Source organism: Lasioglossum baleicum, chromosome 4, assembly GCF_051020765.1.
Source record: "Lasioglossum baleicum chromosome 4, iyLasBale1, whole genome shotgun sequence".
NCBI lineage: Eukaryota > Metazoa > Arthropoda > Insecta > Hymenoptera > Halictidae > Lasioglossum > Lasioglossum baleicum.
In genome coordinates this window covers 17,139,379-17,166,911 of record NC_134932.1, presented here as the reverse complement: position 1 = coordinate 17,166,911, position 27,533 = coordinate 17,139,379, and the positions used below count along the sequence as shown (strand labels likewise).

General features: G+C 35.2%; 2 protein-coding genes across 3 annotated transcripts in view; one reads left to right on the top strand and one right to left on the bottom strand.

The window, feature by feature from the left end:
• LOC143208146 (alkaline phosphatase) overlaps nt 1-27,533 on the bottom strand; it is a 491,340-nt gene that overhangs the window by 155,979 nt on the left and 307,828 nt on the right. The gene's annotated exons all lie outside the window — the stretch shown is intronic.
• Nucleotides 1-27,533, top strand: part of LOC143208147 (caspase-1-like) — a 117,508-nt gene that overhangs the window by 68,164 nt on the left and 21,811 nt on the right. For both annotated transcript variants that reach the window (XM_076422282.1, XM_076422281.1), the window contains one exon: nt 16,665-16,840. In XM_076422282.1, the coding sequence (XP_076278397.1) occupies nt 16,665-16,840 (176 nt within the window). The remainder of the gene's footprint in view (nt 1-16,664; nt 16,841-27,533) is intronic.

Here is a 27,533-nt window from a genome sequence, read left to right as displayed (position 1 = left end):
ATATATATTATATATAATGACTAGACTGCGGATCTTTATGCATTTATGAAGAAATTGGTTGCGCGACATATAAAACAGTAAAAGATTCTAAAAATTCAAGAATGTTGTAATGTTACTTTTAATGTAACAAAGTCGTTAAGAACTGAAATCAATTTTTCTGCTATTCCTGCTTCCCACAATCAATGCAACACATTTTTATTTTGCATAAAGATCCACGATCTAATAATGACATATTATTGACATAACTATGTTATATATATAAATAACGCGGTATATATAAATACTGTACGGTCTATAAATTGCAGTGGTCTACAATCCGTGCATAACACGGCCTGCAATTTCTACGGTGCGGTGCACAATCATGTATTCATAACTCTCAAAAATATGAAGTAGTGGAAATGGTAATTTCATATTTGACTGTATAAAGCTCACAGAATAAAACCGCATTGTTCTCTTATATATCAAAATATACTGAATATTTTATAATTCATATAATTCTACTATTTTCGTATGTGCCATTGCTGTATGACTGCGATTACAGTGCATCGAAAAAGAGTGTTTAAACACTACATTTCTAATTCTCGAAAAATCGTAGTTATTTAAATTGTGATCATTTGGTAAAAATAAATAATGCAACCATAAGCCTCGACTCATTTCAAAGCTGCGAGCCTCCATTTTCGCAAAACACTGTTCATTTTGCTCTTACATATTTTTACATGATGTAATAGGTGAGACACTAAAAAAACCCATTTTCCTAAAAAATGTTGCAAGTTTAAACGTCTCAAATGAACCTCCAAACATTTTCCTTGTAAATGAAACTGATATACATAGAATTGGAGATTGAAACCTCCTCTTTAAAATGACTCCTTTAAAATTGATTTACGATTTTTTTTACTGTTTTATGGAACAAAATTAACGAACAAATTCGATCGTGTAAAGCCCTCATGGTGTACCAGTCACACTTTAAAGTATACTACTGTAAAGTTGGTGGCATATCTCTCATTCAAGGCTCGACAAATAAACAGTGAAAAAACTTTTTAAAAACCACGCTTATATTAAAATGCACTAAAAAGAAGAAAATAATTAGTTCAAAATTTCTTCTGTTATAAAATTAGTGTCGGAATAGATAGAAAAATTTAATATAAATTTAAATAAAATCATGTCATGATTAAATTTAAATATTAAATTTTTCTATCTATTCCGACAATAATTTTATAACAGAAGAAATTTTGAACTAATTGCTTAAAATTTTGGGGAAAAATATTATTAATCATTTAACTGGATTCGATATTTTATGGAGAACCAGGAAAAAATTATTTTCTCCTGTTTAGTGCATTTTAATATAAGCGTGGTTTTTTTTATATATTTTATTTTCTACTTTTATTGTAATCGGAAGCAAGTGTGTATACAAAATTTCAGCAAGATTGGACTATGGGAAGAGGTTTAAAATTCGATTACAAATTTGACGTATATAATAACAACACGGCAAGTTAATATAAGCGTGGTAAAAATGATCGTACACTTTTTAGGAGTCGTCGTAAAAAGGAATCTTCAATTTTCAAATTCTTAAAATAAAATGGATCATGGATTAAGAAACTAGAGGCTTCTAGCTTTAAAATGAGTTGAAACTTATTGTCGTACGATAATGTTTTATGAAATTACTACAATTTACACATACAAGCAATTTTTTGAAAATTTATTATTTTATTGTTGAATGTAACGTTCTGCCTTTTAAATGTTTAAAATTGCTCGAACTGTTATTAGCAGGTCAGTAGGTTGTGGAAATTGCAGCTTTACAACAAACAGTGCATTTAATTTTTTTACCATGTGTACACAAACGCTTCAGTAAACCTTTTTACTTGTTTTTTAAATTCTCGAATAATACAGTGCTGCGTTGATATTTCACTGAAATTCATATCGGAATTTAATAAAAACATGACAAATCCCGTAATGAGAGTGTCGCGCATAATACTTATCTAACGATAAGAGGATAAAAAATTGTGTTTTCACCCTATTTACGTTTTCATGGTAAAGCAATAAGTACATACATACAAAACGAACGCATAAAACGCGATGTAGATTTTTCGAATTTACGATATCCGACAAATTATTGATAAGTCAATCGATAGAGTGCTCGAAAATTTGTGACCGTCGAAAAACTTGCTTTCAGTGTCGTGTTCCTATCTGTATCGATGTTTACTAGCAACATCATATTTTTTTTTACACGGAGTGCAGCTTCGATCGCGGAACAGCCTAGCGGGAATTACTTCTACACGCTGAAATAAATGGAAAATGTCGAATAAAAGTTCTCGGCGTTGACGAATTGCGTGTAACAAATGAAGGGAGAAGGCAGAGAGCTACAAATATCAATTTTTATTGACAAAACAAAAAACGAATTCTACAACGAAAACGTGATTCTCGTTATTTCTAATGTTTCAATTTCATCCAACAATGGCCCGAGTCATTTCAGAACACGTTTCCGTTTCCTCAGTTTCACGAGTTGAATTGGACCTCCAATTGTGCACCAAGTTTTTCTACCGAACGGTTCAACGATGCTGAAATCGTTACTCCACCATCAACCATTTCTCGCTTACGCGTGACAGACGTGAAATAAGATTTCTCTAACAATTTTAATCTATACGGTCTATCGTGGGTTAGATTGGTTAGAAGTTTAGCTCACTTAATATTTCCGAGTAACTGCTTTTAAACAAGTATTCTTTCAATGCCATTATTTTACCAATTTTTAGGAATTTTTCTTCAGGAACTTTTTACATTCAAATTTCACACACAAATTTATGGATATTTAAAGTACAAAAGTTATTTTTTGTTTAGTAAAAGAGTAATAAAGTTGACACAAGTTATATATTTTTTCATAAAAAAGAATTAAGAAGTATTTTAATCAGTATCAAACATCTTGATTATTTACAAAAGGGGGCATTTTCAATTGAAGTTGAAAATTGTTTGCCAAGAGCTGTGGGTGTAAAAAGTATTCGTACGCCCTTTAAAATAGAATAACTTTTTTATAATTGTACCAGTCGACCTGATTTTTTAATAATCAATTAGAAGCATTGGTTTGCGAAATGATATGCAAAAAAGATTTTCCAAAAATTATAATTTACAAGGTTACATGCAAAAATAAAAAAGGCATTTTTTAAAACTTTTATTTGGGCCCTTAAGGAAATTCAAAATATATGTTTTGTAGATCTATAGTAGTTACACACATGCTGAACATTTCATCGAAATCGATTAACATACACACGAGCTACAAGCGGTTAAAAATGGTAAAAATCGTAGTTTTACACGACTTTTGATCAGTGTCTGCTTAAAATCCACCGAATCATACATCTTTCGATGCGTGTCGTTTTTTTCTGCGTCAACTGATTTCGATGAAATTTTCAGTATGTGTATAACTAACATAGATCTATAAAACATATATTTAAAATTTTCATTAGTGATTTTTAATATCTCAATTTTTTTCGGGAATCTGTGTTACAATACGACGAGACGGAACGAAGACGGATATTTTGTTTGCCGGCTGTCAATCGCAGAAATCTTTTATTTGCATGGGATCGCACGGACACGGATTCATTACGGCTGCAATATTTTTAAGCGGCGCCCCGTGAAATCGATAATTCTCATTTCTCCCAAGCCGGGACGACAACCCCGAATTTGTCGTTCTTTTTTTGTTTTTATCGGCTACCACTGACGGTGTAAACTCGTCCATATAAACACCGCTATTTTTTTCATCCTTCTTCTATCTCTCCTCCTTCATCCACGTCGCTGCAACAACGGCAGCGGTGGCAAACGAGTACACGTATACCGTTTCCGAGATCGGACGCAAAAAAACAAGCACATACACGCGACTCTTATTTGCACAGCAAACAACGTTCCGCCGCCGGTTCCGTCAGACTAACGACGAAAACAGGGAACCGTGTGGCAAATTGTTAAATATTCCCCGGCGCGCCCGAATTCGTTCGTGACGTCTTTAATTCCCGCAAAAAATACAAGCCGGCTTGATTAACGTAGTCACTAAATTGCCGTCGGATCATTCGAGTTCAAACGACGATACAGCGTGTTATCAACGCTACGTTATCGTTGAAATTACCAAAGAGCACCAAAAGCGTTTGTGCTGTCTCGTAAAGCGAACGAAAGTACGATTAGGTAGATTAAGTGCAACTTTTATGGCTATGTATAGGGTGTCTTAATTGAAGAAGACAGTTGAACATTTTTTCTTTTTGTTTTTATTTGTTTTCAGACAAAAGCTATTTAGCAGGGATTGAAACAAACAACTATCTACTGCTTTTTGGTTTTCTGGAACTTCGATATAAAGAAACATTAGGAACTTTATGAAAAAGTGTTCTTGCAGAATCTTGTATAAATTATTATCTTTAAACAATCACTGCAATAGGTTCCATAAGAGAAACAATAACTATAAATAAGTAACATATTCAGAAGGTCGATTTATCAGTAATAATGACTTCATATTGTTATAGAACTATTAATTAAATATCAACATTTCTTGCAATTATCGACAACCTTTTTAATATCGATTAACAAAGACTACATATTAAATCGTCCAGTGTACATTTAATGTTACAGGACTATGCTCAAACATGATGAAAGTGATCATGCCAAATAAGTTAATCATTATTAGACTCCGAATCTTCATGCATTTAAAGCAAAATTGAGTATATAAAATTCAAAATTGTTGAAAAATTTTAAAAATTGAAGATGTCAATATATTATTTCTGTTCTATGAAAATCATTAAGGGAAGAAGTAACATTCAATTTAGATTCTATTTCTCCCAATCGATGCAGACAATTTTTATTTTGTATAAAGATCCGCAGTCTAATCACTATGCTTAAAATTCATAACAATATTATATTCGAACAATTTGATCAGTTTGAATCGTATAATAATAATTCCAGTAGTGACATAACGAATGGTTATGAAAAAATATGAGATATGTAATAAGAAATAATGTTGAATATAACTCGACAAAATAATACACTAATGATAGTATGCATAGGATCAAATAACTTTGTGCAATTAGAACGATTGTAGGTAGAGTTAAATATAACTCTCTTCCGTTCCTCGTTTTCCAATTGGATTCATCTATTGGTTTTAGATTGACACAAAATCAATATGACGGAAATGTAGATTCTATATTTGAAAATGACTCGTTATGACCTTTCTGTCCTAAATAGCAAATGAGAAGCTGCACTTCTCACATCAAATCACAGTGATCAAATAAGAGGCAATTCTTCCTCATGTTACTACCATTTTCAACAAAAATTACAAATTTAGTTATGTATCCTTCCATCATTTCGATTCCATCTTTCGAAGCTTTTCATTTGGCGTATGTAAGTAAACAAGTTTCTGTTTTCAAAATTTATCCTCATTACTCATCATTTTTCAGTTTTAATTGTACGCCATATCGATCTTATTTATAACATCTATAACACCGCTATAACATCATATTAGCACCTTTATTATCACGATTTTAATTCGTCCGCCATTGTTAAAAAAAGTGAAGCAATTCTTAACCACTTCGTTCTCTTGGACACGTTATGTCGCGACACCGATGGTGTTTGTATAAGGTCACAGACGAATTATCCCGCGTCGCAATATCGTTCGCACGAAGGATTACACGTTTGTGGCATTGCGCAAGCGGCACTGCATCGCGAGATAATTCGTCTGGCATTATACAAACAGTATCGGCGTCGCGACATAACACGTCCAAAAGAACGAAGTGGTTAAAAAGTAACACAAATGAGTCGAAACCTTAAGGGGCCTATTCACGATCAAGCATTTTGCGCAACAATGTCTATTGCGCAACATGATTGATCGCGAATGATGGTGATTGACTGCGCAACCTGTTGTGTAAAATCAGAATTTCCTGATATTTTGTGCACAACAAATGTGTTGCGTTTGTACTGTGTTGTACTGTGAATGGCAGTGTTGCACAAATATGACCAGACGAGTCTCGTCACTACGGAGTGAAAAACTGAACGATTGCTCGAATTATGTGTCAACGTGAATACAATTTGCGTAATATCATGCTGCACAATAATTGTTGCGCAACATGCTTGATCGTGAATAGGCCCCTTTACTCGCATGGAGATCGTTCAGTACATATCGCTACCTCTTCTACGGCCCTGCCTTTTGAGGATGTTCAATGCCGAAGTTGAATCGGTTGATGCGACGAGATGTTCCCTTCTGTTGACATCAATGGTCCAGAAGTAGCTGCGTCAACCAACATGTAGCTCTCTAGGCTGGCTAATCTGGATGCTCAGGTTGTTCAAGCTAATCCAGTCAATCGTACATACTTCCTCTACTGACGCCCTTTGGAACACTCAGCTTCCTCGTTGGTTCGGTAGTAACTCGCGATAACACTCGCGATCCGGCTCGAAGGACCAAAAAATGTGGTGTCGTTCCCGAAATTAGGAACTTGGACCACAGCTGGATTAACGGTGATCGATTGTAGAGTTGCTAGGGGATCGCTAGTCGAAACAGTTTTGTCGTTGTGTAGTCGCATGACTTTTAGGAAGGATCGGAGGTAGGTGTGGACTTGGAAATTTGTTTATAATTGGTTGGAGGGTGTAGTTGAAAGGTGGTGGACTAGTCGAATATTTTAGGAAGAGTAGAAGTACATTTGGTGACAGGAAGTTGTGGCTATAAAACCATAAATCTTAGTACGCCAACGGTTTACAAAGTTCAACAAGTGTCAATCAGCTGTGTTTCCTTCGAGTGTCTTGTATGTACACTATTTTTGTAAGGTGCATTTCGTCGATGATGGTGTTTACGGCCGTGATGCCACTCGTAGGTAGTTTAACTGACCTTGGTCGCGCGCTTGTTCTTTCGCACGGAGGATTTTACGACGGACCAACCACTCTATTGTACGTGTCATTGACGACTGTCTCGTTCGGTAACACTGTCTCGCTGCGTATACTTCACTAAATAAATAATCCAACAACACATAGTCGATAAACCGCATCACTCGTAGCATAGCACCATAGAAGTCACCGATAAAGTTGAAGGGTGCAGCAGTGGATTTTTATAAAATGCCGGATAAACGCAGAGTTCCGCAGCAGAAGTGGTGTTCGTGACTGGGTCGTTTGTGGTAGAAATACCTGGTATGTGAGCACGCGTTGAACGAGGTGCAAAGGTCCGACACAATTACTCGTGGCTTGCGCAACGATACATGACGCGATTTAATAATTCACTTCACGACCGACTGCTTGTGTCATGGTGCGGCACGCGTTAAGGGTTGTTCATACTGGCACCATGCCAGGAAACGTGATAACAGGCAGTTTGTCAAGGATATTTGTTACGCGATGTGATGATTGCATTATTGCATTATTGTGAAATGCAACCATTCAAATTGTTCAGCTCGGTAATGTTTGTAACAGACTTCAATCCTTAAATGGATTCTGACAATGTAGTTCAAAAATGATTCAATCAATTATTTTTAATGTTCATCCTTTATCGAAATGGTAAACAGAAGTGAGATAGTAAAATTTTATCTAAATCCTTGATTGGTTATATTATTAATAGGTACGCATTAAATAATTATTAGCATTTTTAGTGGGGCTGCATCAAATCTAATAGCTCACTTATGGGCATTGAAACTTGAGATTTTTTATATTTATTTTGTCATGGCTCGTTTCAAATAAGTTCGTGAAATTGGAAATTTATTTTTGTGCAGACTGACTTTTCGTTATAGCTGGGAGACACTAAATTGCCATTATTATATGCAAAAGGATATTAATTTATAACATGAGTTTATAATGGTCGACTAACAAAACTTGAGTAACTATTTAAATGCGATTATACACGAAGACTCGTTTATTCGATTTCATTACTGTCGTTGAAATTTCCAGTGACATTCAATCCCGCGTCAACATATCGTTAAACAATACGTTTTATTTCGCGCTTCCGATGTTAGACTGGAAAATGCAACAGAATATGATACACCGGTATCACGATGTTGCCCCGAGTATTTGCACGAAGCAGGAACATATTCTGTTTTCTCTACAATTTTTAAGCATTAAATCGGGTGCGAGGGAAAATTCGAGCGTGCGTTTACTTTCAAAGCAGTATCGAACTACGAGCATACAGGGAAAAGCACAGCGATTGCACCTGCGCTTCTGTGTCGTGGATTTAGCGAAATTGTCTCGTTCACAATTTCTGCTGTGTTACGCATAATTTTCAATGTCCAGGATCTGGGAAACTTTGCTGCGCGGATATGGTTGGAAAAACTGTCTGAAAAGGAATTCCCAGAACATTCCCGCGAACTCTGTCTCTCCCAACAAAGTGGCCATCATATTATATCTAAGAAACTTTTACAGGCATCTGTACCGCTTTCCTGAAAGGCCTTAATTAGCATAATAGTGAAGGCAATAATTATAACAGAATACAGAACTATGGTCAACAATTAATTCGTTCATAAATTAGATAGTAAAACAGCTAACATAAAATCTGAATTACGTAATAAATTACGATTTGATTAAGTACAATCTACATTAACATGTTGGTTGCAAAATTACAACCTTTGGAAAATTTAACAAAATCGAAGTGGAGTAGTACATGAAACCAAAACTGAGAAGATATAATTTATGATATGTGATTCCTTTAATTCTGCTCCATTCATAAGTTCTAATAAAAATTCTATATTTATTACTTGTTCCCTTACGGGTTACAAGGAGATCCCGTTCCAGTTCTAATAAAAATTAATTTTCTGCAGTATATCAAAGTAAAAACTATTTTCTAAATCTAGTGAAAAAATAGTGTCATCCGTATGTAGTGGATTCAGTGTCAAGAATTCGTTGATAACGAGGAAAGTGTTCAAATACTTTTTAGATTCACTGTGTAACCGATGTGGCAGTCAAAATTTGTGATCTCGTGGGTAAAAAATATAAAAATCATGATTCCATAAAATGTCGAACGTTTTACATATTCCACAAAATCAGAGCAATGATACTTAATAACACAGAAATTCGAAAATCAAGATTTATGGTAGAGATTATTATTCCAATCTTTTTGCAACTTTTGAATTCGTAAATTCAGTCCTAATTCTGGAGAGAGAATTGTATATCAAAGATCCATGCAGTGCTTTTTATCTCCTTATTCCTGTTGTACAATTGATCCCGTAGCGACGTATCATTTTGTAAAAAAAAAATATTTGAAAACTTTTGTTTTCTCCATGGATATTTCCCGGGTTCTTTAACTGCAACGCGTTTGTTATATGCCGACTCTTTGCGTTGCACGAATCGGATCAGTCACAACCCATGCGTAGGAGCTGATTCCCAAACAACTGAAAACAAAACGTCGAATACAACCGGCCAATGATGCGCACGATTTGCGCAATGGTTTCCGGCCCGGGTTTTGAAAAGCCCGCCGGGACCGCACAGTTAGGAAGTTGTTTATTTTCGAGCATGCAAATGTAGAACGATTATTACCCCCCAATCCGCACGGCTATTATAAATTGTGTAACTCGAAGGTATTTCATTGAGTTTTACACAATGCTGTTATCCATATTGTGTTTTAATGGCCGTGAAAGGGAACGCCTATACGACCTGTGCTATTATATTTATTATATTGTGAGAATTATTCTTTGACGAGTTTGAATCTTTGCGATGACATGCAATTTTTTATCAATTCTTTCTGTGTCGTAAAATTAAACTTAAACATGAAATTACCCAAGTATAATCTTCACCTTAACCATTTAGTTATTGTAATAATCATTTTTGTTTCACGAATTTGAATATTCACGTTGTTATGTAATATTGGAAAATTAAATTTAACCAGAAGATGTTATGTAACAATTGAAGCAGAAATTCAGTAAAATTTGTTCCTTCAAAGCTTTGTTCTATCTTTTGCCCTCGCGGTTATGTTCAGAACATGAAAGAGAAAGATTAGCTACTGACTTTATCCTTTGAAAGGGATTTTTGTCGACCAAATTATGTTGTAAATTTGTAGATTCACGTAAAATTGTACGGAAATTAATACATTTGAGTAATATAATTTTTAAAATTCGCTCGACCATATGTTTTAGTATGGTTTTTAGTATGCTAAAATGGGGGTCATTTTGACCTGTCATGGTAGATTCAGTGTTAAATGCGACTGTTCATAGTGGAGCTACACTTTTTAATGGAAAAATCATGTGTAGAGATTTTACGAATTTTCTGATATACAAAAATCTGAAATGTCCCAATGTCACATGTGGAATTCATCTGTTGTGGCTAGCGTTCATCGTAAAAGACAGATAGATAATGATGAAAGCTTTTTGTTTTTAATGATTGCAGTCTTAATTTGTAACGATATTGACGTATTGTGTCTTGAATATTATGAACTCTATGAACATAGCGAGATATTTCAAGGACACGTAAAAGTAATTTAAAATCTGTGCAGCAATACAAATAGTTTGTAGAGAGGACTATCCACGCGTGTGAAAAATGTTTGACTGTATAAAAGTGTGGTAAACTTACAATCACATTTCTAAAGATAGCATATTTCTAAAATGGTAATACACGTGTCTGTCAAATTAGTAGCGATTTGAGTTAGAGATCCCATTAGCAGTCATCAAACGTGCTTTTTCAATGGAAACGGATGAACGCATAAGGAAAATAGAGCACAGCCAGACTGTTTTGAAAGTAATAAATTTCAGAGGTTGTGGCGCGCACTATAGGCACTGCACAACGTTTCTACGGTCATTAACGAAATTGTTTATGGAAAATATCTCTAGAATATAGAGTTCAGTTGATTTGTTACGTGTGTCAATTAACACATTGAGCGCCGCAAAGGTATAACCGGTGTTCGTATCAGTTTCGCCGTGGGAGTCACTGACGACTTCCAATTAGATAAATGAATTGAACATAGTGATAATAATGAAGCCATGATATCAGGATGCAAAAGTACTCCCCCAGGAGTATAAACAACAGCTAAAACTGTACACACACTAGAAAACAGTTCAGAAGCATTGGTTCGCCACTGACAGCACACTTGGTTATAGGTATACCCACACAAGCATGCTGGAATCTACATATGTATAATGATAGAGGTTACTGGGATTATATCATATGCATAGATAAAATCTTAATACATAGTAGACGACATACAATATCACAAGTTTAATTTATAGTTTTATTCTATTGTCACTTATAAAAAGCATTTGGTAAGTAAGGTAAACAGATTTTTTCATAACTGTATGTAATTGTTCATTGTGTTAATTAATTTTGAACTTTTCGGGACAAACTACGTTTCTTATTTAACGACAAATAAAATAATTTTGATTCAATTAATTAAAACTAGCATAAATTTGTTGCTGTGTTTTTGGAGCTTTTTATATTATTTGGAAAATGTATTTGACAGATATTCCGTATTAAAATTCAATTCTCTCTACCCCTCATCTTTATAAATTTGTATTTTTCCAGATTAATAATATTTATTCCATATCCAACGATGTACATTAATAAAGTTATTACTGTTATAAAATTTTCCCTCCAAGTTTGTATGTTACGGTATTAACTGTTATCGTAAACGATAGTCCCAGCTTCGGGAAGTTATTCTTTACAAAATTTTTTGGTACACATATGTAGGCTATCGGTATAAAATTTATGTAGATATGTTTTCGATACTTTCTGTAGTTTACGAGTTACGAGCGCATGAAGAAATGAGATAGCTGGGATAAAAAGCGCGGTTCTTCCTTCAAAGTTCTGTGCATGCGGACATGCACAATTTGTTGCTGCATCTGATAAAATTATGCAAATTTGTTATCTATTATGCAATCTTGCCAAGTTAAATAAAGATTAGTATGTCACTTTTCGAGCTTTCTTCTTAGAGTTTAAGTTAGTTTAAACTAAATAAAGTTTCGGAATATTTTCAGAGGAAATTACTATACAGAGGGTGTGTGAGTCACCTAACGTTTGCACCTCAAATATCTTTGTTGTTTCTAAAGATACGTAAAATATGGCAAGGACAATGTTGAATGGTACAATGGGGCTGACACGATGCCAAAACAAAATTTTGTTTTCATGTCATTTTCTAGAGATATCAAGGTCACCTTCATTTTTTTAAATGGAATGAGGTATTTTTTAATACATCAATCGATACATCAATCGAAAAGTTAGTAGTTCAGGAGATATTTCAATTTAAATAACTCTAAAATACAATTACAGTCGTACTAATTGTAAGACGTTAGTCTTTACTTACTTGTGTAACATCTTATCATATGACTGTAATGGTATTTTAGAGTTATTTAAATTGAAATATCTCCTGAATTATTATACTAACTTTTCGACATACATAGGTTATTATTATTATTAAAATTTTGTTTTGGCATCGTGTCAGCCCCATTGTATCATTCAACTTTGTCCTTACCATATTTTATGTATCTTTAGAAACAACAAAGATATTTAAGGTGCAAACGTTAGGTGACTCACCCTGTATAGTAAGGGCAACCAAACAGTATGATTAAACATGATTAAACACATATTTTATGTGTATGGCCAGTTTACATACCTCATGGACAACGAGCGAAAATGTTTGAATTCATTGTATGATCTGATATTTAAAAAGTTATTGTCCTTTTAAAAGTGTCTGAATACTATTGTGGTTCGCTGTCATAAGGCATGAGATCAACTCTTCTGCATTCCAGAAGATCGTGTTCCGAATTCGGCCTGGTGTTCGGCGTGTTAACACACTGCCAAGGCAAGTGTGTGTTTTCCCGTCCTACGTCGAACACCCTGTACACCGAGTACTATACCGTTTGCTCAATCTCTGGTCTGGAATTCTAGGCGCAACTCGGGTCACCGAGTAGCGAGCGGAGAGAGTCTCGTTTGCTCATGCCATGGGGTGCGTTTTAGCGGCCGCTTTTAACGTCAAGCCTACGGAACGAATGTGCAGAGTACCTGTATATGACTGTGCGCACGTGTACACCCGCCCCATCGGTGTCGTAGTTGATACCTTCAGCAGTATAGTGGATTTACATTCGCGAGGAAACCGCCAGCCGACAGCCGTAATAAACTTCTAAATTCTCGTGGCGCGGTATAATATATCGATCAGCTGAAGGACATTACGACTTTCCTGTTCCTACGGTGGAACAGGATGTTCCTTCCGGATATTGTTAGTAAGAATGCTCGGAATCGGGTTATTAGAGGGAACAGCCTTACGATTTCCCTCCCTGCGAACGCATTTATCGCGCGCCATCGTATTCCTCATCTCCGCGAGTCCTTTCGGTTACTTTACGACTGCGTTCGAACTCGCCCTCGAATTTTCTTCGCTGAATTTCGATTCCGTGTTTGCCCTCCTCAAGGATCAATTTTCTAAAGTGCAAAGAAGAGATATAGAATAAATTCTTGTTTACTTAAAATAATTTCATTTTAAAAAGAAAAAAAATTAACGTTCACACGTGTGCCAATGTACCTGAAGTGGTTAACACTTACTTCAGATTATTCACAGCTTTATTCGCCAATTTTTTGAAACTTGCTTTCGAACGCTTTTCTTGCAAAACCATTAATTTTTCTGTCGATCCTAAAATTTTATTGATTGAACTTAATGGTTAGAAATTGATTGGTTAAACAATGGTTTTAACACTTTTGGGCAAAACAGACCCGGACTTTGCCCCCAAAGGGTTGCCCCAGTAGTGATCACATGAATTTTGGTATTTTAGAAAGTTAACAAATGAGTTATAATATTCAAAATTAATATAAAAGTGCTACTATACTGTTTTTACACATACACTTCTCGTATTTACGAAAGTAACGAAGATATTAAGGTGAACAAGATTAATCTAGGATCATAAAACGTTAAAACAATTTGAAAACGTAAATGTCCACAGCGCAATGAAACTTTCATGATTGCATGTAATAAAGTTTACGACGTGAATAGGGCTACGAAATGATATTTTCGTCTGTCCTTCGATCGACATTGGAATTAGGAATTTAATAGTTGATTTATTAAGTCTTTCCAAAAGTTTCTTCCACAGTGTGCACGTATAACGATGCAACTATTTGTTTGCTGACATTTTATTACTTTTCGGATAACCTATTATTACTTTATATCTCGAGTAGGCTACTATTTTAACGACCTGGCTCTAAACTGAATGGCGATTGACTTATAAAGCAGTCGACACGTCACAACAGACAATAAATCCTCTAAACGTGACACCCTCTCGGATTTAGTGCGTTTATACGCTATTTTATGGGTCATTCTCACCCTCATACAAGCGCAATAGATGGTGGTTATAGTGTTGTGTCTGACTACCGACGAATAAAAATTCATTTTATTGGCCTATTGATATATTTATGCTGAGTGCTCGGCAACAGGTGGCAGATTGTGAAGAAGTGCTTCCCTCACAATTTGTCAGTAATTTGTTAGGACGTTGCGTCGTTGTGAACGCGTTTAAGGAATTCTCTTGACTCGCGAACTCTTGACCGGAATGTTTTTAAATAATGCATGATGCGCACTCTTGGAACCAGACTAAGTTGATGTTCCTTCTCCAAATGAGGATGGAGAACATTTCTAGGAAGACATGTTGCACAGATCAGTGAAGTAAATCTTTCTGCGATCGTTACTTTCCGGACGATGCAGCTGCAACGTCTAGCCAAAGTACATTTTAGATTTTATTAATCAATTTATACGATTTAGGTTTACATTTTTATTTTCGAGATAAAGAAAACGATACATAAATCGTAAGATGATGTTAGACATTGCACAGTGTATAAATAGAAGTAGGGTAGGATATATTAACTTCTGTGTTACATTTTCAATTAAATATTAATGAAAACCATCTTTATTTTTGAAAGCAGGATACAAACTGTTTCTATAATAACTTGTACTCTATATTTCTGTATTATGAAAACAGTATGTGAAATTATTAGAATAAAATATTCATTGATATTTTTACCAATTTACGATGCCGTTTCCCATAATAACCTTTTTCGCGTGATTATTTATTTATTATGAATAGTTACAATCGAAACGAAAGGTTCCTCTCGAAAGTTGCCATTTGGACAGTTAAATAACATAGTAAATAATTGTAGAATTAAAAAAAGCCATTTAAACATACAAACACTTGTAATAATGTGTACTTTATAAAATGATTGCAATAGCGATTAAAAGAGATTAAAATAAGTGTGACTCTTAATTCAAACACTATGTTTAGTATATTCGTACACGATATTACGTCTGTTATTTATTATTACCACGAAAACGACCGAATGAAAAGGCAATAAGAAGACTATTGTTTCTCATTTATATCCGTAGTTCCCTGTTCATACACAGGAACACAATATCTAAAGCTTCCAGAAATTCCTTCTGCGGCAATTCGATAAAATCGTTTACATTGTTTACACAAGTGATTTTCATGTTCGTCCATGTTTGTCGTGGAAACACAACAGCGAAATCGGAAAGGGTGAGCGGTTAAACGAACAATACGTGCCGTAGTTAACCTCTTGATTTGCTTGCGTATGACCCATCATGGTAAACAGTTCGGTCACCATTATTGCGGACTGCACAGAATTAATTAAACCTTTCATTAAATTTAGCACCGAAGCTGGTTCGGCTTTTGATCCTATAACGCGACACATTTGTCAAAAGCAAGTATATACTTCTAGAAAATCTGCCTTTTCCAGAAAGTTAGTCTACAAAACTTGCAAAATATATCTGTGGTTGCCAGGAAGAACGCCGCATTTCACACACTTTCACTTTCGAGATATTGCCATTTAAAGTTTTGATGACTAATACTTCGACATAGGACATCGGTTAAATTCTATGTACTATTTTTTCGAGGCTTTCGAATTTGTTTCCATGACTTTTTTTGTAGTAAATACGTAAATCATATACTCTAAAGCTCAATTAATGCATAAACTCAAATTTTTTGAAATGCGGCGTTTTTCCTTGCAACCACAGATATATGCGTTGTGTGTTTATTTTTCTGTAAAGATTTAGACGATTTTTAGAATAATGAAATATATTTTTGACTTTTTCATTTTTAAGGCGGTAGACTCGTTTCCAGGATAGCAAGGGTGCGGGATTCGCCTTCCCATTTCTCGATAATACAAGCACGGGGTTTTTCTGTAGTCAAAAACGCTAGACAAAAGATCGAACTAGGGCGCTATCTCCCTCAAAGGTCCTATTTTTTCGTTTACGAGGCGTAATTTGCATTATTCGGAAGCTTACAACTGCGCATGTAGCTATTTGATAGCTACATGCTGCCGGATAATGCAAATTACGCCTCGCAAACGTAAAAATAGGACTTTTGAGAACGATTGCGGCCTAGCTTGATCTCTTCTCTAGCGCTTTTGACTACTGAAAAACCCCATCGCATGCATTATCGAGAAATGAGCAGGCGAATCCCGCGCCCTTGCAATACTGGAAAAAGGGGTCTACTCACTTAAATGATTCCGTGACTTTTCGACCACTGTGCACTATTAGAACTTACCGAACATTATTATATTTCAATCGGAGGGGACGGAGTAAATGCGAGGCCGAGTGTGAAACAATGAGCTTCGGCAAAGAAAGCTTGATTTCCGTCGGTGGAAACGGAAATGCCGAGGTGAACTTAGCTTGCCCAATATTGTTCCTAGTATTACCTACTACGGCAAACAGTTCGTGGTCGTTATCACGGGCCGCACCGAATTAATTAATCCTTTCATTAAAGCTGCTGCGGAAGACCACACGGATGCTGACTGTCTGATCGTAGTGACTATGTCGCACGGGGAATCGGGTTTAGTGTACGCGGCTGATACCTTGTACCCCGTCGATATGCTGTGGGCCCCGTTCACCGGCGACCGATGCTCCACTCTCGTTGGAAAGCCGAAGTTATTTTTCATTCAGGTGAGTGAAATTCAATATTTTAATCGATTACTATAACTAGACTGTAGATCTCTAGGCAGAATGGAAATTCTTTTGCGAGGAACAGGTGTTACATGAAACTATTAAATATTAAATTTAATATTAAAGCAATTGAATTTATCACCAAAATAAGGAGAAACCCAAATTAATGAAAACATTTGAGGAATTAAAAAGTATTATCATAATAATTTCAATATGTACATGCATTTATGACAAAAATGAGTAGGTGCAATTTAAAACAGGGAAAAATTTAAAAAACTTTAGGAGTATTGATATACCATTTTCACTAAATTAAAATGATTAGTGAAAAATATAAATTTATATTTAACTCCTGTGTTCTGTAATCGATGCACAAATTATTTATTTCGCATAAATATCCGGATTATAGTCATAAGCAACACAATTAATTCTAATAGCGTGGTCCTGTACGACAATGATTCAATTAAATTGTATTATATACAATTAGATTTATATTTAATGTTCATCTCTATCGAAATGGTAAATAGAAACGTTATATTAGTAATAGTTACGCATTAAATAATTATTAGCATTTGAAGGAGACCGCAATGGCCCCAATGGTTCACTTAAGGGTTCGGGAAGGAAATAAATTAGTATTTTACTCCAGTTTGTTTCAATTCAGATAGAAAATATCTATTTTGCATAAAGATCCTTGATGAATATTTCATTATTGCGAATACATAAACGTTTCAAGCGCGAGGCTTGCGATAACAGCCAGTTAGTTGAATATCAAACGCGTAACGAAAACTAAAAAAATATTATACGCCGTAATAATGGAAATCTTGGTTGCCAGTACGATGTAATCCGGCCAGGAGCTTTTTCCATTTATCTGCTTCAGTAAGATCTCTCACGGATTTTCAGCGGATTACTGTGAGGACGCTTGTGTTTTTTAGCTCAGCAGCCCGTGAAACGTGCATATCCCGCAGGATAATGGAACTGTTTGCGAAGAGAGCACACAACTCAACGACCGTAATTAAGATTACCCATGATTTTAAAAAAATGAGGCAATAATAATAGAGAACGCGCCTTAAATATTCCACAGAAATTTCGGTTTCTCGGCGAATTGTTTCACGGGCCTTTTCCTAACTGCGTCATCGCGTTCCACGGGATTAAAAAGGCGTTTATTTTTCAGATTATGTTCCTCCGGTTTTACGATAGCTACTCGGGGATAGGTACATTCTAACGCCTTTGTGGCGTGGGCTTAACAAATGGTGGAATTATATTTACGAATTATTCTCCCATGTTCTGGCGCATGGAAAATAATTTTTTCCAGATTTTTTGTACATTACCACAGCAGTATCTGCATTTATTTCAGCAGCAGCTTGTATAATTACAGTATCTTGATTAAACATGTGCAGTGTTTCCTTTTGTAAAATATGAGAAAAGATGTTTTCACCAATAAGTCACACATTTTTAGAAGACAGATAAACTAATACTTAAATGGACTGCGGATCTTTATGCGAAAAATAAAAATGTTCTGCTCCGATTGTAGGCACCAGGAGTTAAATAAAAATTCATTTAATCTCTTAATAGATTTTTTACATTAAAAACATCTTAATAATATTCTTGGATTTTCTAATCCTTTACTGTTTTACATTTCACCCAGCCAATTTCTTCATAAATGCATACAAATCCACGATCTACTAATAGAATAACTAGTGTTAGGAAAGTGAATTGATAGACATAGATAGAATAGTAGATGAATTAAAAGAAGAAAATATTGAATGCACGGACGCCAATCAAAGAGCGTCCGTTCCCGTAAAATTGTTTCGAGAGCTTCGCTCCAATTCAGTCATTGCTTTCCAGAGAATCATATTACACTGCGGTTTCAACGAGCAAAAAGGACACATGATACAAGCACTACATCGCCACTTGAACGTTCAAGTACACGTGCTTGTGACGACGATACTTTTAACTACTCTCGATCGACGTGTGTACGCAACATTCATTTATAAATTTCGTAATAGTTTGCATTTTCAAATTACATATTTAGAAAACGTAGAACTTAGAAATAAAACAAAAATACACACACAAAATTATTTTTAAGCTAAATTTTTGTAAAATTTGCAATCTGGTAGACAAATCATGATTTTCAAAAGTATTTGATCATTCGAGTAACTTCAAAATTAATTAATCAGAACAAGGAGTTTGAAACTGGATATAGTTAATCTATCTCCAATATATATTTTATAATACATTTACTGTATGACATTTGACAGGAATATATTTATTTCTCTTGAAATGGTCGAATAGATTTGACTCCAATATGCTCGGCGAATATGTGTTCATTAGATTTAATAGAGACCCTGATCGACCAGAGCCGATAGAACGCTGATAAATTTCCTATTTCATTGTATTGAACTATAAAACGCAGAATTGAAATTATAATTCAGTAGTTGAAAAACCGTGACATTTACCTAGTTTGCGAGGCATTATGCATCCGTCCTTTATATCCCCTCGTATATTTTTATCTTCTTTTTATCTTTATTAATTCAGTATTTCATATACTGAAGGGATTACAGCAAGTAACAATTCTAAAAGTATAAAATTATTATTTTTCGTACGAGAACAATAGAATTACAGATTTTATTTTACTTTTAGAGAGAAATTGCATAAGCTCTGGATGGAGATCCAATAAATTCGAACAAGTGTAGATTAATATTTTATTATACCTATCGATTTTAATCGAAAGTCGATTAATATTTTCATGTTTAATAGTCTCCATGAATATACCATAAAGGAATTTCCCTAATTTTATGCTGTGATTGTAAGGCAACTTTTGAGAATTATTTAAAACAAATACGTGTGTTGGATGTTATAATTCAAAACTTATTGCCCTTACTAAATAGCATTCAAAGAATTCGCTCAAATTTTTTGAATCAGTAACAACCACTAGATAACATTTAAAAAAAGACTTATTGCTGGCAGTCTGACTGTTGTAGTTATCTGACACACATGTTGTTACGGCACTAAATATTCAACATATCTGACGTAAGTTAAACATGAAAACTGATACTATAGTTGTGCACCAATTCTAAAATGTTCCTCGCGTTTCCCTCAACACAATTTTCTCAGATCATGCATTTTCTTAAACTAGTCTTCGAAAGATCAAAAATCTTAAAAATACATGTGGTGCTATGCACCGCAGTGTACATCTCGGGATGTGAGCACGAAATCGTGCAAGTTATCCGGCTTCTCGGTGGAGGAAAGTTTCTTTGTTAAGAAATTATTGTCGGCCACAAAGGGTTGCGAAAATCGGCAAGACGAGACACATGGAAATGGAGGGAACAAGCTCTCACGAACTTACTCTCGAGCGGGAAGAAGAACCGACGCGCTGGTTTTCCGGTTCTCCGTGAGAACCGTAGAGGCGGTACGCTGACGGAAGTGGAAAAGACAACACAGTTAATTATCCGTACGACGTTTCAAAGGGACATGAAAGAGTTTTATAGTTGACGAGGTTACTTCTCAACTCGTTTAACAAGCTCTTCAGAATGTGCCACGACGGAGACGTACCGAGAGGCGGCGTTAAGCCACGGAAAGTTAAGCGCCAACGTGATAACGTAAGGGAGAAGCATACAAGGGGAAGTCAGCTTATTAAAAATACGGCAGATCAGTATAACATACGTAGGATTTCGTTCTATGTAGTTCCTTCCAGCGATATCTATCAAAGAACATTATTTAAACGATATATTTTCTGTACATATACATACGTGAAATAGGAAATGCATTAGATACCTAATTAACCCTTCTGAAGAGCATACATTAGCAATCGCAAGCTTTTGAACACTTATTTCTAGATATTTCAAGCTCATGTTAATTGAATAGAAGTGTCAGTGTGGTCACTGATCGAAATATCTTGAGCTTTTGTATACCTACATATACTTTTTGTATAAATTAATATACGTGTTAATAATATATTGCAATTAAAAAATTAATATGTTCCCTTCCGTATGTTAGGTTGGAAGAAAATTTGTTTGTTCATAATAGGACATAATGCGAACGAGGTAACGAAAATTAAAAAATCTGTGAGAGAACCACAAATTGATAATTAAAAAATCTTACTATCTGGTATAATTCAGAGTCGGAGCTGTTCCATTAGTTCGATCTGCTCGAAACAGTAAGTTCAAGTTGGAACTAGTTCAAACTGTTCCAAAGTTCGAACTTTACTTACTAATATATGTATACACCCTCAAAAATGGACACTCGTGTACCAAAAGCGTATATGTACAGTAGCTCCAAGAAGTATTTGAGTTCTAACTTTCAGATTGTCGAACAATTTTGAATATATAAACAGTTATAATACCAATTATAATACCTTTTTGATAGTACATCTTTCATTAACTTGCCGTATTATAATGAGGCTCGTAACGAGAATCCCGAACTTTATTATTTTATTCTTTTGTTGACAATTTTCTTTTTATATACCAGGAAATTATTAGAAATAAAAAAGTTCTAATCATTGCAGCTATGAAGAAAATAATACAAGGTGTTAAACGATCGATAGAACCAGTAACAAATCGTATATCAAGTTTTAACGAGTTTATACAGGGTGTCCCCGTATTTATGGTATAGCCACGGAGGGAGTGATTCTACATGAGAAAATAAGTCGAAAATAGAAAAATAGAATAAAATTTTTTCATCCGACGCTTCGTTTTCGAGAAAATCGAATTTGAAAATGCAGCTGACACGTCTGGCCATGACCAACCAATTCTACTTCCTGCATATACTATAGCACGCGAACCCGAAGGATCTTTAAACTAGATTTTCTCGGAAACAAAAAGAATTTATTGCGTATTTTCGACTTACTTCCTCACGTAAAATTACCCCCTCTATTATTGTACTATGAATACTGGAACACTCTGTATAACGTGAAACTTTAATCTTCGAATATACGGTAGATTCAGTCATAGAAACGATCTTATATTTTTAGACATTTAATTTGTAGCGTACAATAAACAGATTGTTGAGTCGCAGAGTCAGAGGTGCATCAAGATACTCAATGGCCATGGGCACTTTTCTAACGACTTCAACATCAACCCCCCTCATGTTCTCTCCGATGTATTTGTCGACTGTTTTGAGGACCCTTTTCTCCTGCAGTGACAATTCTGTTCGCACCAGAAGCTTGTACGAAAAATGTCGAGTTCGTACTCCAATCTCCTTCCACCCCTATCCTCTGCACTAACCCGCACCCCTTTACACAGAGCTAATTGTAACTTGCTTTTACAACCTTTTTTTCTCTTTCAATTTGAATTCTGATTTTAAAAATTTGCAAGTATTATTCCTGAAATCTAATAGCAGCTTGCAATATGTTTTAATACGTCATTCTTTTTATTAGACTGTGGATCTTTATGCAAAATGAAAGTTTCCTACATTATTTGTAAGGCGCAAGAACTAAATAGACATTTTTCTTTAACACATTTGCAACTGCTACAGATATGTAGATATGGAAAATATGTTATTGAACAAATCTATGAATAAATATCATAATTTTATCTTTGGATTTTAACTTTCGTTCGATCCTAATATTTTTCAAATTGCACCTGTTCACTTTTGTGATAAATGTATAAACTCTACAGCCTCTCTCTGGATCGATTTCCGTTAGAGGTAGGAAGTTTCTCTCGTGATCAATAATTTCAGTGATTTATAGTGTGCTTTGACATAGACTAGCAAAAGAATTGGATATCTTTGGAAGTTTATAAAATATGAATAATTCAAGTTATTCGTTTGAAACTTTATGCAGTTATGCATACTTAAGCGGATGAAGAATATTCACATGCCGTCCGCTAGGTACAAAGTGATATTATACGAGGGCCACTATAATATTTTCCTCTAGGAATGAAAGGAAGTAGAGTTGCTGTGAGTTCTGAACGATTCATCTCAAACATTTTAGAAGTACTTTCAAGGGTTATAATCATCTACAAATACTAATCGAATAGGTTCAAAACTTTTGTGAGCACCTCCTGCGTGTTTTAATTTGGACCGCCACGCACGAAAATCACATAAATCTCGACAGACAATGGTCGCAGTTTATCGAACAACAACCGCGGGAATTTGAAATTCTGTGGCCATTGTTCGGTCGTCCCGACCTGTGCAACGGCAGGATCGTTCTTTATCGTGCCAAACTGGTTTTTAGAGTTCGGTCTAGCTGGGAAATTTTTGCGTCTTCGTCGCGAAGTTCCTAGACAATAGTCGCACGATAATGTCACACCTTCCGCGTGATACATGCAGGGTCGCTGAGGTAAATCCGGAAAAGTCATTGTGTAAAGAAAAAAGGTTAAATTCCAGAAAAATGTCAATACATTCTTTCGCCTGAATATGATAAGGAAAAGCTGGTTCTTTGGCACCTTTTATCCTTGTGAAGAGTGGAACACGATCGAATAAAAAAAATTATTGACCTATTGACCTTAAGATTCAAAGACAATGTTATTCATAGCTGACATTTTCCCACTTGTCCACTGATCGATCGCTTAGATAGTGAATTACCATATCAACAATTGCTTTTTTATATTTGCCTTATCTACATCTTATTTATGGAACTGCCCGAAAAAAATCCGATTTTATCTGGACGGCACTGTAAAGAAGAGGGACTCGTCCTTTCGAGGCCATAACGCGCGACGTTTTATTCCCCAAGAGGACGGTGCGGTGGTTGGAAGATTGAAAAATGAGGAAAGTAGAAAATCGATTGAGGCAACCTGAAAATTGTGCGAAATTGCAACGCAAGTTCGTTCCGTGCGTTAACAGGCCGCATCGAGTTTCGTCTCACTATTTTTTATATATTTTCCTATGAATAACAAAACATATCTGGACGTGCCACGATATTCATTACTGTAGCGGATCGCTAATGGATAAAGGAATTTACAGTTCTTTGTGGTATAAGTTGTAGATCCTTTTTATAGTCAGACATTATTGCTCATTAGGCAATTGAATAAAGAAAAATACAAAGTCTAGAGGAAATATACAATGAAAAGAATTAAGAAAAATGGCTAGAATAATTAAGTTTAGGGATCATCGCAATGAAAGTAGTAATCCACCTTTATGATCAGACATAGGTGTTTACTTAATAAGGCAATTATTTTTTCGGTAGACCCGACTTCGAAACTTTTCTCTGATCTCGTCTCTAAATTACAGAAATTGTTAACTGCAATAATTTATTGCTGTTTCCTCGCAACTCAATTTCTTATGAAATCTTATTAAATTATGAGTATAAATATAATCATATCTACTTTACAAAGAAGTATAATTTTCTCAGGATCGCAGCAATAGCTGTTTTAACATTAAAAGACGTTGACCAACTTTAATTTTCCACTTCTCAAGAAACCTCGAACCTTTCAAAATTTTCGATCAAAATCCATTTGTAAAGATTCCAGAGTGTCTTCGCAATCGAATTGAAGGTTCGCCATTCTTGGCTAAAACGTACGGCGGATAGAGTAGCCCAGAATAAGCTCGTTCACAGTATCTCATTTTAGGGGGACTGATTTTTAAAGAGAAACTAATGGAAACCGAATTCGAGTTGATCGGCGCTGTGCCAACTCTGAAACCTTTCCATTTGAAATGTCTGTGAAGAGGATCGCTCCAGGGCGTGGAGAAGGTCCTTGCGGTCGCCGAAAGAAAATTTCACGAGTTCGCTATATCTTGTCTACCAATCGCAAGTTCTGGAACTATTCCCTCCCTCGCGAGGGACCGCCTCGAAGTTTCAATTGTCGATTCTGATGAAACTTCGCGCGGATGTAGAGCACTGAAAAATCTTCGAAATGTATTTTTTATCGGTCTATATTCTGTTGAACGAGTGAAAACACTTCGAAAAGATAAAACGCGGAACGTATTTTATCGAGTACTTCGGAGACTGTTAACACGTTGCGGTATAACTTTCTTCGCAAGTGAATGATTATAACTTGAAATTAGTTCAACCGCTTATCTCACAATTCAATTTCAAGGTTTCACATTAAAACGTATATACATGTAAGAGGACGTCTCTCGAGAAAATTTATTCACTTAAAAATTAGTATGTGAAGTATTGATACACTTTGAACTGCAGGGGTGAATAATCTTCCACTAGCCTCAGCTAACACTAGAACTACCGAGCACTAAACGTGACTAGCTTGTATTATCTTTTAAAAAAAAGATTTGAGATATTTATAACGTACTATTCTTTTCATGAAATTCGTCTGACTAAAAACATTCTTACAATCTCAACGATTTGAAAGTATAGAATCTGAAATTCGTCATGCTGCCGCCAGTTTTAGACTATTCGTTTTCGATGTTCTTACTTCTTCGGTTACTAATTTTTCATTTCCTCCCTTTCATACTTGCCCCAGCCAATCTCGATTGATTCCGTCACCATAAACCCACCACACCCACGCGTCTACTTCCTTATACGTCCGCCTATACCTTTTATCGTCTCTGGCACCCTTTCGGTCCTTTCGCTCTACTTTCGCAAGTTCTCCCACATTGCCTATCACGGGACCCCTACTCTATCTCAATTAGTTCTCCCACTTCAAATCTACAGATCTATCCTCTTTGACTTCAGTCCGTCGATTCTAACTTCTTCGGGCCCTTCTGTGTCTACCTTTGTTGCTTCTCTCTATCTCTCTCTCTCTCTCTGCTTTCCTCAATTTCTCCACTCTAACTCCACTTCTCCACACGCTTTGACTGTCTCACGTTCTCCTCTTTGACTTCTTCAGTTCAACTACCCTATCTTCTTTAGTTCCCCCACGCGAATTGACGTAATTAGCTCGCTCTGTCTCAATCATTCTTCCCTCTTAGGCTCCGTTACATAAGAATGATAATACGTCTTTATTACAGTTAGTGATCAATCTACTAGAGCCACAAGCTGGAACTTTCTGAAAATCGACTTCAATAAAGATTAGCTTTTTTATCCAGTATAATGTGAAATTAAAAATATGTCTGATGTCCTTGTTTAAGATATTCAGCTAATTTTTTCATTTTTCATATTGATTTTCATTCATATATTGATATTTCAAAGAAATAATAAATAAGATTTGCACATGGCAAGAAGGAACATCAAACATCTCAACTTCTCGATTTTTATTTTATCGAATAGATTACTTTGACTTTATGGAATTTTTTAGGTTGATAAATTGGCAGTCAAAGTGTTACTGCAAGAATGTTTGTATTTGTATATTGGTTAGTGGGCATTGGTGGCCGTGATAAAAGACGAGTGGCGATAACAGTTGGAGGGGAAACGCTCCGGTGGGAAATTCCTGCGTATTGTTCCGGGATTCCGGGACATCGACTGCCTAATAATAACTGAAAAATATGTTTGCATGTAATTTGCATGTGCTCGAGAACTTCGGTTCATGGCCGCTTGGGTCGGCACCTGAGATGGATTATAATAATCTTCTTTTAAACATGTCGCCGAAGCTATCCAGCTCTTTATATTTGTAATATATGCAATTCTTTAAGGGATTACGACACTTTGGTTAAGTAAAATTCATAGCATTCTTCTCCATGACAAAATAAAATTTATATTTAAAATAACATCAATTCATGTTCACAGAGTCCAACATATAAAGATACAATGTTTTCGATTAAATTCAAAATACACAGTCTGAAAAAATGTATGACAACTGAATAATTCTGTCTCTCTTTCTTTTTACAAAGTGGCTGAACTATTTTCATCATAATGCACCACTAATTTGAAAAACAGACCAACTTGAAAACCACCAATTTACTAGCGAAACACGTAGAAGTTTAACAAAATGTTGACTTAATTATTCTTTTGAATAGACATAGGAACGTAATTTGTCATCCAGACAGATTTATTTGAGCCTGAAAGTCTCCCCGACCGTTCAATAATATTCTACTACAAACACATTACGTGATGTTGTTGGCGTTTCCTTTAAGCAATTTACGAAACGGCCCCGAAACGATTAATAATGGTGTGCAGTCAATATCGAATGTACAATAATCCTATTTGGACGCTGATATCCACAGGCGTCCAAGCATTTCAGATATTGCACAAGTTTTTATTGACACAATATATTGCGCAATCGTTCGATGGCTCCTCTAGAGTCTGTACCAATAATATTGTGCAATATTTGTGCAATATCATTGACCGTTTAGTGACTGCTGATGGATGGAACCATTAAAGTTGCAGTGTGACCTTCGTGCGGTAGAAAGAAGGATCACTCTCGCAACGACTTAATATAAATTATTACATGATGTAACTCCGGCAGAGACTTTTACAGAATTTACATGTTACAACGCAACAGATGGTGTGTAATGGGTCAGATTCATCGCGTTTAAAATGTCATTGTAATTCATAAAATAGTCAATTTATAATGTGCATACGTGCAAAAGTACAACGGAATTATTCCATAAATTATAATCACAAATTACAGTAATTTGGATTATACTGCAATTCGTAAGTCAGATTCTTATTCAATTAAATTACGATGTCAATTAAATGTCTATGATGTCAATTAATATCTATAACTGTATTTGTTATTAACGTTCACGAAGTATGTTATACAATGAATACAATACAATGATTAGAATTTATCCTCAATACTTACAATAGAGAAAAAAAAGGTTATATACATCATGTATATAGTATGCCAACTTTGATGCTTAAATATTGGTTACAAAAGAATAGACTTTAGTTACATCTTCAAAGACAGGAATAATATATAAATTT